This window comes from Sycon ciliatum, chromosome 1 (genome assembly GCF_964019385.1).
Source record: "Sycon ciliatum chromosome 1, ocSycCili1.1, whole genome shotgun sequence".
NCBI classification, from domain to species: domain Eukaryota; kingdom Metazoa; phylum Porifera; class Calcarea; order Leucosolenida; family Sycettidae; genus Sycon; species Sycon ciliatum.
Window position 1 is genome coordinate 38,563,107 of NC_088643.1, and position 23,576 is coordinate 38,586,682.

Consider the following 23,576-nt stretch of genomic DNA (forward strand, 5'->3'; position numbering starts at 1 on the left):
CCTTGCGGATAATAGTGTCAAATGAAGGGTGAAAGACCTTTTTTTAGAAGAAGATACAATTATTATGAAAAACCGAAAGTGGATCAGTGGAGAGGAGTTTCGTGAAGAAAAGTAAAGGTACTTGACCAATATAAAAATAAACAGAAACGGAAACTTTGCAACAGTATCATTACAATGAGCAGGAGAAGCTCGACGTTTTCATTCGCTGCAAACTGCATGTGCAGTGGTCTACTCTACACTACATGTATGAAGTACACAACATTGCAGTATAGCCACGGACATGTATAGATGGCCAACTACATTTGGAATGCTATTCAACTACAAATATAGACTACATGAAGAATAGGAGTCGGAAGACGAGGAAAGTATAAAACGGCTAGATGCAAGGAAACCAGCCAGCATCGCTAATAAAAAACAACTAGGAACAACTCAGAAATTGGCACCTCTTAATTCTGCAGATTTCTGCAAGAAGAATTTGTGACTAGCATACATGGCCATGTCACTGTCAATGGCTTGCCATCGCACTGCCTTGGCATCATCACCGGCCTGTACATGTAAAGACACCACACACACACGCACACATCACCACCACACACGCACGCGCGCACACAATCATATGAGTGTGCATGCCATAAACAGATACGTTGTACAAGATACAGTACTGTAAAACTGGTAACTATTGCGACGTAAACATGTTTGCGAATTTTGCGAGAGGCCCCGAATCCGGGCGAATCGCAAACTTTGAACAACGCAAACTCGCGCCATGTAAAGTTCAGTGCAAGGACTGACTCGACTGTGTAGAATGACTGTAGAACGACTCGCAGCGCAAACCAGTCTCAATTTGTAAAACGCAAACATTTATTGTCGCAAACGTTACCCGTTTTTGCAGTATGCAAATTACAGAACACAACACCACAATTCACTTTCGTATAGTTCCTCTTCATGGACGCCTCAAACGAAAAGTGGAAGGCAAAAAGAAAACAATAACATCAACTATCAAGTACTTCCTGGAAGCTGTACACATGCTTGGAGATAAAGAGCAATACGCAGGTGACTGGCGTCTGAATTTGCAAAATTCTCACCAAAGTCCAAACTACTTCTGATGCACTTACTTGAAGTTGGAACTTTCCAAGCGTTTCTCCTGTGTCGTCATGGAAATTGACAGCTACGGTTTCCATCCAGGCATTGTCCGTGTTACGCGGATCATCAACATAACCACGGTACACCTATGAAATCATTAGAGAACACACACGCAGACACACACACATACACGCACACACAGACACACACATGCACACACACACATACACACACACACCATTTGTACCTGGAAGTGAAGACAGCAGGACCGCATGTACAGAACACTCACATGTAACGCCAAAGTACGTGTAGCGGCGCATCCTAACTCCATGTCCATGGCCAGTTCTAGCGGCATGCAAGCAACTCGCACTGTGTACACGAGCATGATTCACTAATTTCACGTACGGGTTCCTGCTTCCTGCATGCAACACCTGCAACAAGCTGCACCCCATGACACACAATTCACAAATACTTTGACTTCTGTGACGTCCATATGCAGGTGTATAGCACATGCAGCCAGCATGAATCTCCCTGGAAACTCTACTCCAGTGATGCGTGCCCCACGTGGCAAAGTGGAACTTTGGACACATTCTGCAACAGTGGCCTTGCCACAGCATACAGCAAGAATCTTGTCGCAAGCGCTGTATGTCGCATATCACAGGGCAGAAAATCATGTGAACCAAGCCCCGCCATACCTCTTCGCCACTGTGAAATATACCATCAAGTTTCTTCTCCATTTCTTTGCGCACACCTTCATCTGATTCAAGCGAGTTGAGCGCCTCTTCACCAAATTCTCGTTTCAATGTGGCCGAGACGTTCTCTCCAGGATCTACCATACCCTGCAAAGAAATCAAAAGCAGAATCAAAAGTGTGCTTTATCAAGAGGTTGTATTGATCATATAGCTAGCTGGAAGGAAGAGGACTAAGGGACGTTTTTTTGCAACAGGGTGCGCAATAGATGAGTGCAGTGCATGCAGCAATGAGAGCAGCAGCATGCACTGAAGACAGTCACGCATACAAACTGTACAAATAGTAGCAAGCAGCAGCAGCGTCGATGATAGCACTGCACTGACTTACACCAGGTATGGCCCATGCACCGGAGTCAGCACGTTGTATCGACACGAATTCCAGCACTCGTTGACCGTTCTTCTCTTCAACCTTTCCACCAGCATCTCTTCGCCACCTGGAGTACATGTACAAAGCACAATGGGCCAAGGTCCATGATAGTCGCGATGCATGCATCACATTGTGGTGCATGTGCAGTAAATATAGAGTATGCAGCTACAAAAAGACGCGTACATGTAATACCAACTCACATCATGGTAGTTGAACACTTATGAAGTTATGATCATGTCTTCAAGTTACTCCAACTGTGTAACAGTAGCAATTCACTGCATATGTATGCCCCCCCCCCCATATTCCATCCTTCATTCCCTTCTGAAACACATGCACATGTGCATACTGCATACAGTCTGTTACTTTTCGCCATGGCTGTTGAGAGTACACGTACCTGGTGACAATAGGATCGGCTGCATGATTTGGCCCCCAGCGTCCTAGCAAGCCACGGCCAGTCATGCCCGTTCGTCCAGCTGGATTTCTGCAACATCACAATTCACAGCATAGCACATCAATACAGCATTGATATGTCGTGGCCCGAAGTCGAACAAGGCACATTGGCAACCGTGGCAAGCCTGGCAGGTGATGAATCAGCGACAGTTGACAAGCAACCAGCAGCCTGACAAGTCACGTCAGCACCACAGCAGTGGGGAGTACGGTAACTCTGTTCAAACCAGGGAGTAGTATTTATAGTAGTATTTTACTACTCCCTGGTTCAAACTCATTATCTTATCACTCACCTCACTTGACTGCATAGTTTTTGCACATTTACACATTGCTTCATTGCTTAATTAATTAACGAACACATTACATGTATTGCTGTCCTTCACAACTGTCACAATCTGGTGCTATATTATGAAACTGAATAGGAATCTAGCTTCTGCCGTTTTACACCCCGTCTTATCCTATCCGGCCTTCTAATTCTGCATTCCTCCCTTTTGTATTCTGTGTCGTCATGGTTGCTCCTCGGGAATATAAGCCCTGTTTTGCTGGTGTTCGTCCTCAATCTCGCTCCAGTCCCTTCTCTCTTCCTCTATCTCTTTTTCTCTCTCTTTCTTGTACATTATGCAAGGCATGTCCTTGAAATTGAACTCTTGGTGGGCTGGTGATTGATGGCGTGCATACATTGTGCACTTGAAATCTGGGTCTCGCTCATACTTCGTGACGGTCCTATTTGGTGTTGTTCGCAACGCAGGCTTTGGACAGACCCTCGAGGTCGGGCCATGATAGATATAACCAAGAGTGTGCAACTCCTGCATACCCTGCCGTCCCGACAGAATTTCAAGTTGACGTCATTTTTATCAGTCAACGCTCCAGGCACCAGTGATTTACGTAGTTTGTACAGGATCAAAAGGGGCTTTGTCCACCACACGTTCAGGCTACGTCTGATAATACATGTATGTGTCCAGTGGGCACTGCGTCATAAAAATGACGTCAACTTGAAATTCAGTCGGGACAGCACCCATAGTCGAGTTGCACACTCTTGGGGGGTTATGTGCTCTTTAATAGAACTACTCACAGTTTCATGCTCTCTGGCAATCAATAGACAAGCAGTAGATCTACATGCACCAATCAAGATACTGTCTAGGCAAGTACGGGTACTGCAACTTACTGCGGAACGCCATCTACCACACTATACTCGCCATTGCGGCTACGTCTGTCAATCTTGCCGTCCAGTGTGTTGAATGCGATCTGCTGTGCACTGCCCGACCTATTGTCACACAGACAGACACACCATGTACACACACACACATGATGTACACACCCACACACATGATGTATACACACACATACACACACATGATGTACACACACACACACACACACACACATGATGTATACACACACATGATGTATACACACACATGATGTATACACACACACACACACACAAGCCCAATAGTAATACTGACCGGCTCCAACTCCAAACACTCCAGCTATCATTGTCCAGCATTACGGCAGTGCTCAGTACAAGCGTGCTATCACCTGACCACACATGCACTGGTGCAGCGGCAAGTAGATTCTTCATAGAGCGGAGTTCCACCAGCACTTCTAGAATATCACAATTTCAAGTGGAGAATCTTGTCAATGTTACTGGCTTGGGTTTTAACGTTTCATAGCAAACCGGTTATTTCATGGCTGGATTCACTCGTTAATTCATTCTATTCGTATGCATTTTATTATGTATTTCATCATGCATACAATGCATTTCCATGCCACACCCAATTGCCCACCTGATGTCTGTGTCGGCCCAGACAGGCTGCTTGAGAACAACTGGAGCAGTGTAATTAACCGGAGTGTATTCAGCACAGTTGCTGTCCCAGCTGACATGATCATCACTGATTTGGAATCGCTGTATATCATCCCCAGCTCCAGGATATTGAGCTTGCCTAGCCTTTGTGTGCAACATCATGGCTGCCACAAGTGTTGGTTTCAGGCTACAACCACTAGAAACATAAGCATTCACTCGCGACTCTGGCACGTTCTTGAAAGCAAGAGCAAAGCCACTGCGTAACGATGCAAGTAGGTTTACCATTAAGAAAGGGATGGTGGTAAAAATAAAAATGTCAAAAGTCATGTAATATGAGCCGTCAGATGCAAAAAGGTACCTTATGACGTTTTGCTCGCAGTTGAGAAAATCGCGTTCGAAAAAGTATTTTCTGTGAATATGTGATCGATAGTCCGGATAGTTTCCAGGGTAACTCGGTGATGAATTGAGATTTTTGGACCTGGTTTTTTGTACGACACTCTCCTGACCAGGTTGTAGAGAGGTTCTGCAAAACGAAAATGTGTACGAACTTTCGCTCTACGTCACGAAGTGAGAAACTTCGCACGAACTTTCGCAACTTTGGACGCGAAACTTGCAGGGAACGCGAAATGAACTTTCGTAGGAAGTTTCGTGAGATTGGGTCATGTCGTACGTGCACTTGGCGCGTGCAAACTACGAAAATGTGCAGAACACAAAGTTCGTGCGAAAATTCGTACACACTTTCGCAAGGCCTGTCGCGAAACTTCGTTCGAACTTTCGTTGTGCAGAACCTCTCTTGTATCTGAAACAATCGTTAACTCGATTTGGCCAAAAATGTCATAAGGTACCTTTTTGCATCTGACGGCTCATATTATACCCAACGTTAGATCTATGACTGAATCTTGCTTTGCCTTGTAAAACCCTTCTCATTCACCAGTACACTACGTCTGCCGGTGTGACTTTCATCAGCGTTGAGTCAGGCGTCCCCACCTCTCCGAACCTGTCACTTATTTTTCTCAGTTCTGTCGAAACATGTCGATCGACATGATGATAATAATAATGATCTGAGCTGAAAGCTGACAGAGCTAGAGCTAGAGCATGATCAAGATAAGAAGTAACGTAACTTTCAAAGCTTTTGCGTTTCTTTTCGATATGGCGCGAAGCATAATGACGAATTCAAAAATCGAATCTGGAAATAATCATCAACACACGTGATTTTTGTACATACACACAATTGTTTGTGGTGTTCCTAAACATACTTGTAGCGATAAGTTTGGAAGAGAAGAGCTGCAAAGACCCTGCGGAGAGCTACTATCTTTGTGTCAAGCCAGCCCGAGAACTTGATGGTGCACTAGAATCAATTCGAAAAGGTTACACTTGCAGTGAAGTTTTGTGTTCTGAACTTCGTGAGAAATCTCTCAACAAACTAACTAACTTATAGAACCTTGCCCATTGCTTTTCCTTGTCTGAGAGTGGACTGCTAAACATGACGTCCAGTGCTTCATACCCTGCGTATGATATCAAAGAGATTGCCTTCACAAACTTGATACTTCTGGGATTTCCCCAGGATGAGGCCGAAGCCAAACACAAAATCTCTTTCTCAAAGTGAGTCCACTTTCTAATGAATAGTTCTTTCAGTCAATTGTATCATTGTGCCACACAGTTACAGTACAACGAATCTAGACAATCGCAATACAGTGCTATTCTTCCGAAGTACATGTATCAGTACTCTATCAGTACTCTATAAAATTGCTTTCATTGACCTGAAACTGGGCTCTGGAATATACAAATAGCAAGTAATGTGTGTACTCTTCCATGCACCAGTGATTTGATTCATCCCTGTTGATGGTTTAGTAGCCCACGCCCCACGGGCTTGATGAAGCGCACCAGCATGTTCCCCAGACCATCACAACTGTGCAACTTGGAACTGTGCTCCTGGTTACTGGTATTTCCCTGTGCTGTTCAGCTGTACTAGTACTCAGTATATGGCAACATACTTGTCATGTGAAATACTTCGAAGTGCATGAGCAGTTATCATGCCTGTTCTCTTGTCCATTTGCCCAGGGATATGTTTGACTTGCCGAATCGAAAAGGAATGGAGGTCATCCTTCACTTTCTTTTCTTTCGCTTGGATTCTGCATTGGCGAAGCAAGAACTAAGGTGGGTGGGTGTATATGTGTGTTTGTGCGTGCCGCTGCATGCATCCGTACTTACGCGTGTGTATGTGCGTGTGCGTGCGTGTGTGTGGGGGGGGGGGGGGTACTCATATGCATGCGAGTAGGAGGTAACAAGAAAATGCATAAATGCATGTTGTGAGCTGTCGCATACAGTCGCAAGGTACTTGTAGCAGAAGTTGAAGAAAGTTCAACTTTTGCGACGTGCGACGTGCGACATACACAAATGGAGCATAGTTTCTGCCCTGGATGCACGTGCATAGTACATGTACTGCATAGGTATGTCGCAAAAACGTAGAACATTGTGAATCGTGTGTCGAGGTCGCAGCTTGTCGCAGGTGTCGCATGTCGCGTCGCAAAAAGTTGTATTGTAAATCGGCCTTAAGACTCCTTATGCATTGTGACCAGCAGCACTGAAAAGTGACAACGTGTGGATCTACACTAATGCCTAGAGTGGTAAGTCTGGGATGCACTGACTCTCACTCTCACTCTCACCTGTCCCAGGCGCATGTGGTCATACTTAGCGCCCAATCCTAAATCTCTCACAGTAGCTTCTCCAAAATGGTCTGCAGCCCTTCTTTTCTTTTATTTTGTACCGGTAGTGTTCGTGGAGATATGCAGTTGGTGCTCTTTGGCTGCATTACATGTCTTATAGTAATGATTAGTTGTTCCTGAAAGTAGACAGACGTTGTGTATGGACAGAAGATCTTCAGATCTACCATTTTTCATGTCTGCTCCCCTATAGGGATTGCTGGCCAATTTCGGACAAGAAGCAAGAGCAAGGATTTCGCAAAGCATGTACCAACTGGCTGACCAACCTAGCTAAGGTCAGCAGCTAAATATGTTGTGCCTGTGACCACATCTTCTTAGGGGATTGAATGTGTCTATCTACATCTATCTATATGTCCAAACTGTGAAGAGGTTGGCTGCTGCCAACATAGAGCTCACACTTCCCGCCATCCGGTGAGATGGAGAAAGAGAGAGGGAGAGAGAGAGAGAGAGAGAGAGAGAGAGAGAGAGAGAGAGAGAGAGAGAGAGAGTTGAAGTTGAGGTTGAGGTTGTAGTCACAGTTACCTGTCGACAAGCTTCATTGAGGGTGTTGCCCCGTATGTGTGTCTGTGTCTGTGTGTATTTGTGTGTTGTGTAGGAGGATCCATCTTCTAATCTAAGCAATGTCACGGCTTCAGCACTAATGTCACCTTCTGGTGAGAAGCTGTTATGTCTGTAGAGTAGCCATTCCTGAGAATTGGCCGTTGGTTTACTGTGGTGGTGCAGGCTTGTCCCCAGGCGTAAGGTAATCTATTCTTCTATGCCTGGGTTCTCTTCTTTCAGGAGAGCGGTTTTATCTCCTTCTCCTCTCTTTGACAACATACGGGCTGCGACGCTCCATAAGTCAAGATTTCCATTCAGCTGAAGCACGGCATGTTGCATCAACATCATCACAGTTACCCAACGCTCCTTTCAAAGCACTCTCGGCGACAGCACCGGATTCGAGTGACACACCGGAGCATTCCTTGGACATGTCTTATCAGAAAGTCCTTCAGGCCAGGTCTATGATGCACTGCCAGCAGTAAGTTATAGTCACCTACCATTTTCACTGCCCGGCCAGCTTACAAAGGTCTTTAATGTGTGTGCGTGTGTGTGTGTGTGTGTGCGTGCGTGTGTGTGCTTGTGTTTGTGTGTGTGTGGTGTCTCTCCGTCAAGCACTTTCCATTGCTGATTTGATGCTGTGACTTTCAGTTGTGCCCGATGTCGCCACTCGCGGAGGTCTGACAAACCCCGAGTGGATTTAGAATATCGCCCGATGAAATTTGAAATTTGTTACAGAGAAGAGAGGGAGAATGAGACAACCTCCGACGTCATCAGCGTGCTCCGTCTTCCTCTCTCATGCCCCTCGAGGGCCCACGTGACCCATGTGGCAGTGGCTCTACAGGACAGGTGTGTGTGGTGTGTGTGTGTGTGTGTGTGTATGTGTGTGTGTGTGTGTGTGTGTTGCAAGCTGTTGAATGGTGCAATCCCAGCACAAGTTGCTATGGTTTCTGCTGTAGCATCGCTATCATCGCCTCCGGCAATGGGCGTCCAATGGTGTGTGTGTGTGTGTGTGTGTGTGTGTGTGTGTGTGTGTGTGTGTGTGTGTGTGTGTGTGTGCTTGCTCCTCTTCCTTGTTGCAGGTTTCTGGAGAAGACGGCTGAACTGGCAATGTTACGGAAGGAATGGCACTCTTATGCCACGTAAGCAGTTCGCTGCTGCTGTTGGTGGATTAGAATTGCTTTTCGACGGGTCAGGTAGTGTGTTCTTGGGAGGGGTTGGACTCAACGTGATATTTTTGCACTGGGTCTGTCCAACTCAAGAATCCCAATTTGAAATAGGTATGGGCGTAACCTTTGCTTTCATGCTGGGTCCCTCTACTTCTAAAAACTTGCTTTTGCAAACGGCACTTGTTCAACATGTCACTAGCTGTGGTTGAGAATGACCAGTGATATCTGTAGTTGATCTTGTCGTGACATCAGTCTCCAACTTTGTGTTGCAGAGAACTGACGGACCGCCATCGTCAGCTCAGCAGGTCTCTTCGACAACTCGAGCAAAAAATACAGAAGGCCTCTGAGCAAGATCGATGTTGCCTGGCTGCAAAGTACGTCCGTCGTTCCATACTGTGTGTGTGTGTGTGTGTGTGTGTGTGTGTGCGCGCGTGCGTGCGCGTGTGTGTGTGTGTGTGTAATGTGTGTGTGTGTAAGCCAGTTGGTTGAAGGCACAGTCGACTCCACTTATAATCAACTCGCATATAGCGAATTTCGTGATAACTACCGTAGTTATAGCGAACCATTGTCCATGTCCCTGTTTGAACCCATACAAAACTGACCCTTTGTAGCGAGCCAGTTATGTTTATAACGAACCGTACCTTGTACGGCCGTGTGTAAACCAAGTGCACTAATACAGTCATGGGTCACATGCCTGTCATTACACTTTGCTTGTGTGGTGGAAGTGCATTTCTGTTGTGAAGACTTCGGCTTTAAAGAACTAATTCCCCTTTTTTCATTTACTTTCGACCGATTTCCTCAAAAATGTGACCAGGAGACAGTCATAACAGTTATTTTGTCTCTTTTTTTTGTCTAGTCGTCATGACCTGTCCGGGATAGCCAAGGAAACATTGAAAACCGCCGCAGGACAGTCTCATGGTAGACAGCAAATGGAAGCCCGTCAAGATGTTAGAAAGAACAACATCCGTCAGGTTAGCTACCCCTTTGCCACATAAGTTGTATGCGCAAGTCCAATTCCATGACTGACTACTGGTTAACAGAATGCAGGATCTACAGTGTAGTCGCTTCTGAAGTCTCTTGGTGTATCTCTACTTCAGTGAAGGTTTCAGTCATTCTCTCTATCTCTATCTATCTCTCTCTCTCTCTCTCTCTCTCTCTCTCTCTCTCTCTCTCTCTCTCTCCCCCTCTCTGTCTCTGTCTCTCTCTCTCCGCTAGACCATGTCTATTCTGGTGATGATATAAGGGACGCGAGGCGGTCCATAATTATCAATCTGCTACACGAAACGAAAAAGTTTTGTTTTGGTTGTGCGGGTCGAGGAGAGTTTCGTTTGGAAGTATTGACAGCTGAACCCTCCATGCATTCTAGCTGTCAAGTCGATATATTTTTCTTTCAGCAGGGTGGGAGGGGGAGGGTCGTAAGTTAACTTTTTCGTTCTGTGAGAATTATCGACAACGCCGGATGGCCCCCAAGAGATGCAATTTATTTTGTGAATTATCAGGCCTGCGTGGCGCGAGCTGTGCCAGGGTGTACGCAGTAACTAACGGATGGGACAGAGGCATTGTACAGATCCCGTGCATTTAGCACTTACCATCGACCATGAGTTACAAACCTATCGTCGTTGTCTGTTATTCTTGTTTTATTTTTTTGATCTTTCGAATAGATCCCGTGCATTGAGCACCTATCATCGAACATGAGTTATGTGCCTATCGCCTGCTGTCTTACATTTATTTTTTACTTTTGTTTATTTTTGTTTTCCTCCCTGCCCACTCTGCCTGTCTTCTGGCACATGCGAATACGTGGACTTACTGTTGACGTAAACGCGGACGTGCGTATAATAATAATAATCAATCAATCAGAATCACACAAGTATCCAACAGCAGTAATTTTTGTTTTGTCTCTTTGCCCTGTGTTTGCCTTGTATTGGTTTTGTAAGCTTCGAGAACACAGGTCACATCTGGAGACATTTCTTGGATCACAATCTCAGTCGGTAAGGGTTTCGGCACCGTACATGTTCAGAAGCTAAGACATGCTCGGATAGGCCCACATCACACTCACCGACGCACAAGACTTCAGTTGACATGATCAGTTATTGGCAAACATTACATTATAACATTCTAGAACACGGGAAAGAGAGTGAGCATAGTAAGTTACGGTTGCTTTTTCTTCTTCTTGGTATGAAATTACCCATCTCACAAGCAAGGTACTAGTAAATTGTTGAAGTTCTATAAGCAAATATATACAAGGGCGACAATTTTAATGAACTGGAGGAAGTAGTTCACATACCTTCTATTTCCTAACATACCTTGACGTCAAAATGACATGACAGACGAATTACTCTTTCTCAAGCTCGTAATTATATGGAGTTGCACATACCGTATGTACTGGTTTATACGCTCATAGCACCATTGTTGTGCAGGATCTGGTAGCATTCCTTTTTCCCTTGCGTCGTTCAGATTGATATCCTGGATGCCATCTTGCAACGTGATAGCAAGGAGAAGTGCTGCCTGACTGCAGAAACAACCAGTCTATCCGCCCTGGAAGCTCTGCGCAAGGATTCGTCAAGTCTTTACAAATTGGTGGGTGCCTGCAAGATTGTATTCTTGGCCACGGATACACTGCCATTGTCAATGTTTAGTGGTGGACTGGTGGTGATCAGGGGAGCGGAGGGGAGGGGGGGGGGGGTGGGGGAGGGGCACTGCTACTAGCCCAATGACTCGGCCTGTCACTATTGTGGTTGCTATGAGGCAGCACTCAGGCCGCCATTATTGCTGTTGCCCTGGTGGCGCTACTAGTATACTATACAATATGACTTTCTTCACCTAAACACCCAGAAATACAGTCTTGGCAAGACACACCTTGAGTTTGCAGCAAGGAGACCACTTGCTTTGATGATAATGTAGGTTCATCTACTTGTAGTCTGGTAACAATACAGTCATGTGAAGAGAGAACAGGTGAGAGTGAAGTGGACATGGAGGCTGAGAAGCAGAGAGATAGAGCTACTGTAAATTTCCTATGTTCTGCTTCTTGTGTTTTCTTCCTCGGCAGCAAGAAACTGTGAACTCCGACGAAGAAGTTAACCTTCAGAGGTGAGAGTCTTCATCTTGGTTTGTGTATGCTGCATGCTGTGTGTGTTCCACTGCGCGTTGTGTTTAGTAACTGTTTACTGTTAGTCTACAGTCAGACCTCGCTTATCCGGTCCTCTTTTATGCGGATCCCTCGCCATCCAGAAGAAAATCGTTGGTTACCGATTTACAGCATATGCCATGCATACATACAGTATGTGTGTTCGATTATCCGGTTCCGTCACCTATCCGGATATTTTTGTGGAAAACGGATGTGTGCGGTTATGTGAGGTCTCACTGTATTATGGAATTGACCTATCATGATCCTGACACTGTCTGGGAGATACTGCGAGCAACTTGCTCATCTCACAAGATGCGACAGACCGTATTGGCTGGCCACGTTCTACGGTAGCAGCGGCAGTAACATTTGAGTGCCCAGTATCCACCTGAAAAGGCCTGGAGACCTCCGAGTGGCATGATGTCATTCGACTGCAAGGCCTGGAAGTGGTATGATGTCATTCCACTGTACCTTGTGTACTACGAATATCTTTGTACAATCGCGACATTTCTCCATGTACCTAATACACCGATTTGGTCCGATATTGGTGGAAGTGGAATAAAATACACAGCCTTAGGTGCGGTTTAAACTCCCACCTGCCAACCAAACTAGTTAAAAATACATGATTGTTTATGCTCCCACATGAAGGGGGTGCGACTTAGGCCCTGGTGTGGCTAACGCTCTGGAGAGTACGGTATACATTGAGCTGCTGATCCGTGACAAAGTCCATTTCATTTCTCATCTGTTGATTCCGACATGGTGTTTTTCACCCCCACCCCCTACGAAAGTCTTCAGCTCGAGTGGCCAGGAACGCATGTGCACTAATAATGGAAAAACGAAATTCAGCCAGTGGTCACAACAAATCCGAAGCGTGGTACTCTCTACCTTCTGTATGTCCGTCGACTTGTGATTTTAGCTCCCCCCCCCCCAATGAACGATGTTCGTTTCAAGGACGACAACAAACTTTTGCGACGACCCCTTATGAGCTCTCTCTCTCTCTCTCTCGACAGAGGATTTCTCTCCGATAATACGGAGGATTAGCAAGACGAAATTCGTGTTCGCGTTCGCAAACATTTTTCAGGTCGCGAACTGGATTGCGAACTTTCGCAGTTTTCGTTCGGAAAAGTAGTCGGAACACGAATCGCGGATTCGTGTCAGAGCAGTCATAAATTTACCACGCTGTACCTGTATATCGTGTCAACGTCATGCATGTGCGAATTCTGTTTGCTAATCCTTCTCATAACGCGAATTCTGTCACCGAGTTCGACTTTCCTTGGAGTGCGAACGCGAACGCGAATTTCGTCTTGCTAATCCTCCGTAATATTAGTGGCGGTGATGCATGTTGTAGTTTTTGGCAGAGAGTTGAAAGTTCTTCTCTTTCTCTTCTGCGTTGCCAGTGCTGTCCAAGTGTGTCAGGCGGCTGCTACCTCTCTTCAAGACAACATTGAGAACTTCCAGAGAAATGGTAAGTCACAGTTATTGCGTGTCATATTCATTGTTTTGAGGGAAAGATGCAAACGGGAAAAGTCTGAAGAAAAAAAATTGACTGTCCCCACCAGGAGTCGAAGCAGGGACATTCACTTGAGGCCAGTGATGCTCTAATAGGGTATTCAGTATTCACACTACGATCAACCGTGGTCACTTTTCTATGACTCGAATGCGCCTGATCGGCGATTGCATCCTTGTCAGTTCACACTGCACAGGAGCAATCCAGGCTACGTTCACGTCTGAGGAGCATTTTTGACGTTTCCAAGGAGATCAGGATGCGCGGGCGCGAAGTTTGAGCAGAGATGCAGAGTTTTGAAAGTGGACCGACTAAGGAAAAGCGAAAACAAATGAACCCATTTCCATTGTGACTTTGTCGCTCAGAGGCAAAAGGCACAATGTTGCGGCTGCTTTTGGATGGCAATATTGAACACCTTTCAGCACCCCCACAACGTTGTTTTCGTAAAACCTAATCGTTCTGGCGATGACAGTGATGAGAAGGACTTCAATCAGTCCTGCAGTATTTTATTCAGGAATAGCCAGTCGTCACAACACAGATTGGTGAACATGGAGGAAATGGAGATCATGGGCACCTGGCGACGTCTTGGTCCCACGGAATTCACTTACATAGAAAATGTGTGGGACTTGTGTGCTGATAATTCGAAGTTTGCAAAGCATAATTAGAAGTTCACCTTATTTTCTGCAAATCAGTTTTGGTTTGCATGCACAGGCAGTTCAGTGTCCACTAAATCTGTGTCTAAAGGTGCATAGTGAAACTCTGCGTGTCAATGCGAGCATTTTGAGTCATTTTTGACATACATAATGTGTTGTGGGTACATGTTTGGATAGTTAGAATGTCCGGATAATTAGAAGTTTTTCCCTGGCATTTTAGGGTTCGAATTACTGTATCAGGATTCCACCTGTACTGGGAAGACTGCGCCACGCACGTATGGCTGTCGAATCTGTCGATCCACGTCCACACATGCCGGATTCTGATCGCGGCCACGTTTTCAGCAGTTCACGATTCCAATGTCGCGCCCAAAGAAAATCTCCATAGACACTCACGTTCAGACGTGACTTTGGCCGTAGTGTGAATCCCCTATAACCACTGAGCTATGGTGTAGCTGTCATTTCATGTCAGGTGACTGTTACTACAACTTGCAGGGTTAGGGCCAATCACAACAGTGTTTTATGTCGTATGTGTGATATCCTTTGTACATGGACTATAAGCTATTACAATGCGTGTGCATCTACCTTCCCTTCCCTTCCTATGGACAGGTCTTCTGGATGCCGGTGGGGCTGTTACCAACAGTCACCTCTCGTCTCAGCTGGATCTGCAAAGTCAACAGTTGACATCTCTCAAGTCTTTGAGGTAATCTTCAGCGAATCAGTGTGCCACGCCGACTGCTACAGTTTGGGGGGAAATGCAATTGCACCAGGTGAAATCTGACCCAAACTTCTAAGCTGGCACCCTGGACCAGTTCCGATGACATCACTGCATCTGCAGGGCCAGTGCCAATTCCAGCATTCAAGCAGTGTTCCATGTGTTGTTGATTATGTAGAAGTACTAGTAAGCTACCCTCGTACACCCTCACTACAGTCTCTCCGTCTCTTACTCATGAACTATTCTTCTAGTCCAGCGAGGACTGATGAGTACTGTGCTAGTTGTTTAGCTGTTGCTAGAGGAATGTGTAGCTGAAACAAACAGGTGTGATACACACACACACACACACACACACACACACACACACACACACACACACACACACACACACACACACACACACACACACAGAGCGAGAGATGCATCTTCCCATGGCCGTGAAATTGGGTGTGGGGAAATGATCGGCCCTGAGATCGTATCACTCCCCGGGAGCGAGCTCCGGGCCTGATTGTAGTATGCCCAGCAGCATTCGTACCATTTCCAGGGCGGATCGTGCACGCTGGGTCGGATGTTACATAGAACAACTGTACCATATACCTGAAGAAGTGTTAAGGCTTCTTTCATCTGTGTTTCATTTACCTGACAATGGCCGAGTGCCAAAATGTCTTTTAAAGTCAATGAAACTGGTTCGAACTTTCAGTGCCGTGGGAATCGGTGTGTTCTCCCAAGCATTTTCTCTGTACATGTCATTGGTTCTATGTTCAATGCGTGGCAAACGCTCATACTTTTAGGGTTGTTGTCGTTGGTAGCGTGTATGCGTAGTGGTCATTCCTGGTGGCTCCGGTGTTTTGGTTGTTATCTTGTGTGGATCCGTGCTGTGGTGCTGTTGAACACCTTGCTGTGGTGCTGTTGTTGTTTGTTTAATTTAGAGTCGAAGAACGAACAGGCGAATTTGCCTAATTACATGATATTGACTGTGCTGTTGTGTTTTATCTCAGACTCTACCTACAGGAACAGTACATACCTCGGCTGGAGTCTGACAGAGCTGCAGCAAAGCAACAGGTAGCACATCCAGCCAAAACGTCAGCCACACCAAGCCAAGCAAGATTCCCTGGCCAGGTAAATACGGTTACCAGGCAAGCACAAAGTGATTTGCACACATAAAGGATGAGGTGTGGGTTGTCAGAGGTCGGGCAGTCTCTTATACGCAGTAGTAGTGTTTTCAGGGAGGATAAAAAAAAACAAAGGGTTTCGTCAAAATACTGGTGTCAACGCAGATGCTTGGCTTTCAACGTGTTGACTTTTTATCGCCTTCAGAGTCTAAAATCTATAGGCTGTGCGAGTTTTCAAGGCAGTGTGACGCTATGCAATGAATTTCAACTATTACTTGACAAGGCTTGTAGTACGTGTACTGTGTGTACACGCGTACTTTGAAGTACATACAAATTATACCATGCTTGCTCTATCTTCTAGTCTCTCATCCCTCCCGTTTGTTCCCAATAAGTGCTTTTCTATCTCTAGAATGGCTGGTCAAAGTTAGCTAGTGAGATCAAAGTGATTGGAGCAAATGCTCTAAAAAAAAAGACTAAAAGTCACTACTGAAAATCAAGTTTTGATTTGCATTTGAGACTATGAGTACGTGTACACAATATGATCTTGAGGGGAAAGTAGATGTTTGAAGAGTGTCTTCCACAAGGATGTGAAAGTGTATATGCCAGTGTCAGCCGAGAAGCTGAAGATTTTCTACGCCTGTGGCCAACACCTCAATAGAACTGTCCTACCTGGTATTGTTGCTGGATGAATGTAGCCATGATCAGGAATAGATTCTGGGTGTGACTCTTCGTTTGGTATTGCATGCATGTAATAACACCTGCAGGCAGCTTGGGAGCTTGGCCTTCTTTCCTGCGACAAGCACAAAATGCTAGCCTACATGCAGTACATGTTGTACAGTGCAGTGATGATGCTCTGCCTTTGAACAGTTTTCTTCTGGTTGTGTGTGTTGTCGTTGACAGCAACTGGGACTTCTCTCGGCCTCACCCAGTCTTAGGATTGCTCCAGCACGCAGCAAAGGTACTGATGGTTTGCCCCATGCAGCAGTCATGAAGCATTCCTTTGCTGCAATCAGTCCGCTTGGCAGTGCTGCTGCTGCAACAGCAAACCGTACCAGCACCAGTAGAGGAAGAGACAGTAGCGGCGCTGCTTCTCTGAAACAAGGTCAGTGCAGGTTCTAAACATGCCTTGTTTGTTTCTGATGTATGCTGAGGGGTGCTTTTGTCTGCCTTTGTTGTGTACTTGCCACGAGCTGCCTCGATGTGGCTGCAAGCCTAGATGACCTGAAGGGGTGGGGTGGGGCTGCTGGATGGTCGGATAATGCACACTGGACTCTGCTAACATTTCGTTACACAAGATAGTGTTGGGCCTGAGCGAGCCGGTATGGGCGGCTACGACTGGGCCTGGCCGAGCTTGTGTGCATCTGGTGAGAGCAGGTACTTGTGCGGCCCGGAGTTGGGTCCAGTGTGGCCTTAACAACGACAGCGGTTGTGCTCTCCGAGTTGTAGAGAGGTTTGGGTTGATTAACAGTGATGCTAGTAGGTCTAGGGAAAGAGGCGAGCTATCCTCCCAAAGTTGCTCTGTGGATGGGTCATCATCATTGGATTGACCGAACGCTGTGAAAGCTGCCAGTTGGTGTTGGCAGAACGTGCACAGCAAGTTCACGTGGAAGGTGCAGAGTCGCTTGCAGTGATACGGAGGGGAGGGGGCGGGGAAGGAGAGAGAGGGAGAGAGAGAGAGTAAGTTACATTTATAAAGACAGGTAAGTCTAACAAATGAGGACTGAGACCTCTACAACAGGGTTTTTACACCTGAAAGCAGGTGCATGATTTAACAAGCAGGTTGTCAGTCTAGATTTTATGCGCAAATGGAGGAAAATGCGCAGAATTTTTTGTAATGAGGTGAAAAGCAGAAATAATAAGAAAAGATGAAATGTAAGCCTGCTCACAACCCCACCCAGCCTTGCAAACTGGGAATGGTGGATTTAGAACCCGGGTTCAACGCTAGAGAGAGAGAGAGAGAGAGAGAGAGAGAGAGAGAGAGAGAGAGAGAGAGAGAGAGAGAGAGAGAGAGAGAGAGAGAGAGAGAGAGAGAGAGAGAGAGAGAGAGAGAGAGAGAGAGAGAGAGAGAGAGAGAGAGAGAGAGAGACTGGCCAAACACCATCTCGCAGCAGGGCCAGCATCAGGCGCTCATCTATTTTGACATCGAGTCCATCCCAGAGGTGCGCAGGGCATGGCGCGAAGCACAAATGGTATGTCCGTATGCTTGACAAACCCTTTTGTAAATACTGCGGAGGCAGCCTGCAGCTGAGTGACAGCCATACTGTAGGACCAGATATTTTAACGTCTACTAAAGTTAACGATCTCCGGATTTTTGTGGGTTAGCGTGGTGAAATTCTAACGAATTCTGTCTCGAAACCGGCAAGTGACTGTACATGTAGATATCGTTTTGTACGTAACGACTTATTACTGGTCTTACAGTATGTGCCAATGCATGTAGGGCCTGCTTCTCCACTCCTTCACGTGGTAAGACATGTATGAGGAGGAGAAATCTTCACTTCCGATTACTCCACCCGGATGGTGGTTGCCATTGGTCTTGGGATTTACGTCAGAGACGGAAAACAGGCGCTTGGCATCTTCCACTTATCGTAGCTTGACAAGCAAGGCAGATTTTGCGGTGTGCGGAAAATACCCATACTGTAAATCTACCAAAATTCGGCACGGAGTTATACTGACGGGTGCAAAATCTCATATCCCCTGTTTCCTTGATATGAATCAATTTGATGGCAGGCAAGAATCACCAATATGGTCCAATTTCTGAAGGTATACATCATGTATCTACCTCAAGCATTGCATCAGGACATCAGTATATTACAAGTTTCTCTGATGTAAATTGCAGTACCAATTCACGGAAATACGTCTCTGTTTGTTCAACTCACCAACAGCGATCTCCAGGGAATTTGCAGGTCCCCATGTCGGGTGCTCCGAAAAACACTGGTGGTACGTGCGGACATTCGACCACAAGGCGTATGCCTCAGAAAGATCTACGCGTTGGGAGCTTGAAATATCGTCTATACATTTCCCGGCCTTTCACTTTGGCGGAATCGATCTTGTGATTGACTTGCTGGTCGGTGTACGTTTCTTTGCTTCCGATTTCAGTCATGTAGGTGTTGAGATTCCTTGTGACAATGCTGACTTTCTCTTTGCGGGACATCATCTTCTTGTCTGACGATTTCAGCATCTCACCCCACAAAACGAGGAACTTTTTCTCGGCGTGGTCAGAGAACACAGTCTTTCCCATCTTTAATAAAATCTACGGCAAGGCAAACACTACAAAACACTACAAGGCAAGGCAACACTGCAAAACTCGGAAACAACAAGGTGGAAAGAGAAAGGGCGGAGAGCCACTTGTTTTGACCTGTCGTGTGAATCTCTTTCAGTTTCGTTTGAATTTCGCGCACTTTCAGGTCTTGTTTCGCGCTTTTTTGTGTCAAAATTACTTGTGCACGCCAAGATAATCGTGGAAGTGGGCCCCCAGCTCGCTTGCACTTTTCAGCCACTTTCAGGCACTTTTCTCGTTCACAGGTGAAATACCATAGCAACGTTCCGGTGCACGTCGATTTGCCTGTCGTGCGAATCCCCTATTACGAAAGTTTGAAGTCGCCCGGTAAACTCTTCATACCGGGTTAACGAATATTCGCCATGAGAAATATTCGTTCGAATGTGCCAAACCGAACGAATATTGGGTATATCATGTCCTCTCAGTATGATGATAGTGACGGGACCCGGCCACCAGCAGGAACGGAATACCCGTATGTGCACGGTGGCTTGACTACTCAAACCTGGGCAAGTAGTTCTACATGAAAAATAAGGACAACTTGGGCTGTGACTCGGAACTCTGTTCTTGGGCACCAGGCAGTACTGTAACCGTTACATGCACTTCTAAAAGAAGTAGAAATATGAACGTCACGATGGTATTCATGAGTCTCGGCTTTATTTGAAGTGTTATACTAGTAGTATGTTGATCTTTCCCTACTACTAGTATTGCTACAATCTGTTATACTCTACGTCGACAAATTTTCGGCCCATTCAAATTTCGGCCTCCCAGGGCTAAAACACAATCATTCGGCTGCAACATATTTCCGGCCTGTACTGCTGCTGCCTGTATACATGTGCACTGTCGCACTGAACCTTGCAAAACAAAATTTCGGCTGCAACGAATTTCGGCCAAATATGATCAGGCCGAAAATAGCCAAAAATAAATATGCGCCGAATAGTTGTTAGCTTACAGCAGTCTTGTCAGTGCTTCTAAAGCTGCTGCTATTCTGTTGTGACAAAAGCGGCAAAACCTCAACTCAGTGCAGACAGGCATTACAGATAATCACTGAATCGTTCGGATAGTTGACGCTCTGATATGACGGCATTCTGCTGTGATACAGAAACACAATTCTGTGTTTTGTGCACTCTTTTGAACATTTCAGGTCATCTTGCTGATCGGATGCAAGTGTGGCGTGAACAGGACCAAGAACAACGACACAGCCACCCTAAGCTGCAGCAGCAACAACAGCAGCAGCAACGAGAACAACAGAGGCAGCTGCAACAACAGGAACAACATCGACAGCAGCAGCAGCAACAGCAGCAGCAACAACAGCAACAGCAGCAGCAACGACAGCAACAGCAGCTGCAGCAGCAACAGCAGCAGCAGCAGCAGCACCAGCAGCAGCACCAACAGCAGGAACAACAATTGTACCGTCACTATGAGCTGCAGGAGCAGCAGCAACAGTTCGCTTCCTGCGATGCACCACTGCAAGCTACCAATGATGAAGATGGATCTTGGTTGCTTGGTGGAAATGCTTCTTCGTTCTTGCTGGATGATTCATTGGTACGAGATGACCCAGCTGAATAGTGTTGAACCGGGTACTTCTGCTTCTGTCCGTTCGTTACCTTCAGACAGTGTACAGCACAGTGCACGCAGCCGCCGGGTTTGCAACCACGTGACTTCTGTTGCCGTCCGTCCGTCCGTTCATGGTGGATACTGGGCACTTAAACATCCTTTTGTTTGCACTGTAAATAAGGCTCCGTCTCATGTCACAGTGACACATGACTGTACACAAAGGTTGGCTATGTGTTGTTCACAAGTCCCACTAGCACTACTGCCAAACAGATGTTCTACTGCTTTTAGCCCCTTCAGGTGGATAATCCTGCATTCAACTAGTACCCTGGTGTATGTGTGTGCATGTTGTATATGTAGTGATATCTAGTGTAGACCTTTGACCTCACTTTTACTTTATATGTATTTTAATTTTTCAATTTTAGCTATTACTGCGTGCATAAAGTGCACTGTTGATATTTTTTGGGATTTGGGTTTTCTCACGCTGTAAATCGCATGTACATCTTTTCTTGAGTTGAGTTTTGCGGATTTTTTGTTTGTTTCCTTTTGCTCTTGCTGAGAGAGACACGTTGCTGCATGGAAAGCCTTCAGTTCCCGCCAGCGCCTCCGTACTGAGGAACATTACTTGCTGTACCCCAGACAGAAAATCCGCAAAACAAAGTGATAACCTACCCGTGAACCCCGGGGCCAGACCAGCAAGTGTACAGTATTCAACTCCTGTAGATCTACCAGGCTATTAGATAAACCTTGTTTGTTCAAACATGTTGTTGGTTGACAGCATGTAACAAGATGGAGGACACCGTGTTCGGAAAAATGTGACCTTTCTACAACCATCCACGGTTGGTAGAGCCCCGGTCCGTTGTGACCATCTGAACCGTATGGGTGTTAGACCCGGTTCTGACCCTCTCTATTCTAGGGGAGTTGTCTTAGACTTCTCGTACCGTCAGTCTTGTATTCTGTGTTCGCTCTGGATGTCTTCTTGATACTCATAGACTTTATAAATAGTAGCTACTGTAGTCAAGTTTGTTCTGAATTGTTCTTCTTTCCTCTTTTTACACTCTTTTTCAGTTTCCCTTTTCCAACTTCTGCCCATGGCCGTATGACGTCCCTCTCTCATGAGCTCAGCTCGTCAGCTGACTTAACAACAGTCAGACTCACTGTCAGTCACCACCATGTATGTACCATGTACCAGGGAGTCGTCAAAATACTGTATTCGACGACTCCCTGGTCACCACTGTTGTGAGAAGGTGCTCTCTCTCTATCTCTGCAGTCTGTATGCTGTATGTAGCCGAGGTTGGTCTACTCTTGCCAGGTCTAGACGTCAACCGGGACGATACTCACGAGATAGCGTCAGCTGCTCGCACATGGCGCGTGTACTAGTGGCACGTGGAAGTCACTTTGTGATGATGCGATTCGGATATTATTGCATAATGCTGATTGCCAGATTGGTGTGCGATCGATACACGCATCACGGCTGTTATGCATGCATAATCCAGCGACATTATGTACGGTACGACATTTTCCCGTCGCCCCAGTGATCCATGATGCTGTCGTACGCGACCTTGCTGCCTTTTTCAAATCTCTGGAAATATTCGGCAAGGTTTCGCCCATGTTTCTGTCGATTCCAGCCGTTTTCTACGTTGGATTCGCGAAGTCTAAGCGAATTCACCTTCCTGCCTTCAAGCTGCGCAAGCAGATATTTTGATCGTCAAAATGCGCAATGGGAAAGTGAAGTTACGATCTTTTTCGTTTCGTTCTTCCTCGTCGTGCCGGCCATTGGCGTTTATCAGAATTGGCTCACATTCGAGGCTTCCTCCTAAGGGGTGCAGAATTTTTGGCAGCCTTCACGCCAATTTTCATTGAAAGGTTTGTCCTTTTCCTACGTCGTAGTTATATTTTCATTGCCGCCCAGATTATCGTTTTCGTGCCCAAGTCGATTTGCGTGACGTACTTGGACGTCAATTGCAAGTGTTTGCTGATAATGCAGGATGAGTGGAAGTGTGTTCTCCTGCCTCAATGTCTAACGAAGACCCCGGTTTCGTCCGCCATAGGAGGGATCCGTGCATGCTTCGTTCTGGATGTTAGCAAGTACAAATCAGACATGCATCCAATGAACATTTTTTGAAATCCATGCTTTCGAAATGTATGTAGAAACAGGACATTGTGTAGAGATTTTAAATGTCAGAGATGCAAGATTCCCCATCTGTCTGAGGCCTTACGTGTAGACACATAGGCATGGGTTTTTTGTATTACTAGTGTTACTGCAGATTTAGGCCACGCACAATGTAGTCTTTCGACGATCCTGCTGAAAAGCACACACTTGCATGCGTAAAGACCATACTGAAATACTTCAAGTAATTGAACCACAACAAACGACAACCATGATGCAGCTTATATATCTTGCACTACATCAGCACTAAGCACAGCATGGCACTCAGGACAGGGCCGCTGGTGATGGCCGTACCCGGTTTTACCACTCTCGGCGTTCATGATAATTACATGTAACATGTTCAATATGCAAATGATTATGTAGAACACTAATAGGCTATCCTCGTACACTCCTCACTAGAGTCCCTCCTAAACTGCTTTCTACCTTAGTGAGGACTACTGTACAAGCTGCATTATGCAGAGTATCTGTTGCTACCGGAGTGTGTAGCCGAAACAACCAGGTTATTATTCTGATGCGAATAAGATACACAGCATCACGCATCTTCATGACCGTGCCATTCCTATGGAGCTGGCTCAGGGCTTGATGGCAATGCAGTTCACC

At 46.0% G+C, this 23,576-nt stretch overlaps 2 protein-coding genes across 2 annotated transcripts; one reads left to right on the forward strand and one right to left on the reverse strand.

Annotated features, from left to right (window-relative positions):
* Nucleotides 1-22: 22 nt before the first annotated feature.
* LOC135824578 (ADP-ribose pyrophosphatase, mitochondrial-like) lies at nt 23-4,764 on the reverse strand. Its single transcript, XM_065337316.1, has 7 exons — nt 4,431-4,764; nt 3,809-3,907; nt 2,591-2,677; nt 2,158-2,263; nt 1,776-1,919; nt 1,113-1,226; nt 23-546 (listed from the first exon to the last, which is right to left on the reverse strand). Exons 1-7 carry the CDS (start codon nt 4,730-4,732, stop codon nt 430-432), a joined length of 969 nt encoding a protein of 322 aa, XP_065193388.1. The 5' UTR covers nt 4,733-4,764; the 3' UTR covers nt 23-429.
* Nucleotides 4,765-5,640: 876 nt separating this feature from the next.
* LOC135824600 (transcription factor SPT20 homolog) lies at nt 5,641-22,269 on the forward strand. Its single transcript, XM_065337336.1, has 16 exons — nt 5,641-6,049; nt 6,509-6,604; nt 7,364-7,445; nt 7,766-7,823; nt 7,951-8,188; nt 8,790-8,849; nt 9,149-9,250; nt 9,733-9,847; nt 10,811-10,864; nt 11,331-11,453; nt 11,923-11,963; nt 13,395-13,462; nt 14,761-14,854; nt 15,865-15,985; nt 16,879-17,080; nt 20,397-22,269. Exons 1-16 carry the CDS (start codon nt 5,931-5,933, stop codon nt 20,819-20,821), a joined length of 1,998 nt encoding a protein of 665 aa, XP_065193408.1. The 5' UTR covers nt 5,641-5,930; the 3' UTR covers nt 20,822-22,269.
* Nucleotides 22,270-23,576: the final 1,307 nt, after the last annotated feature.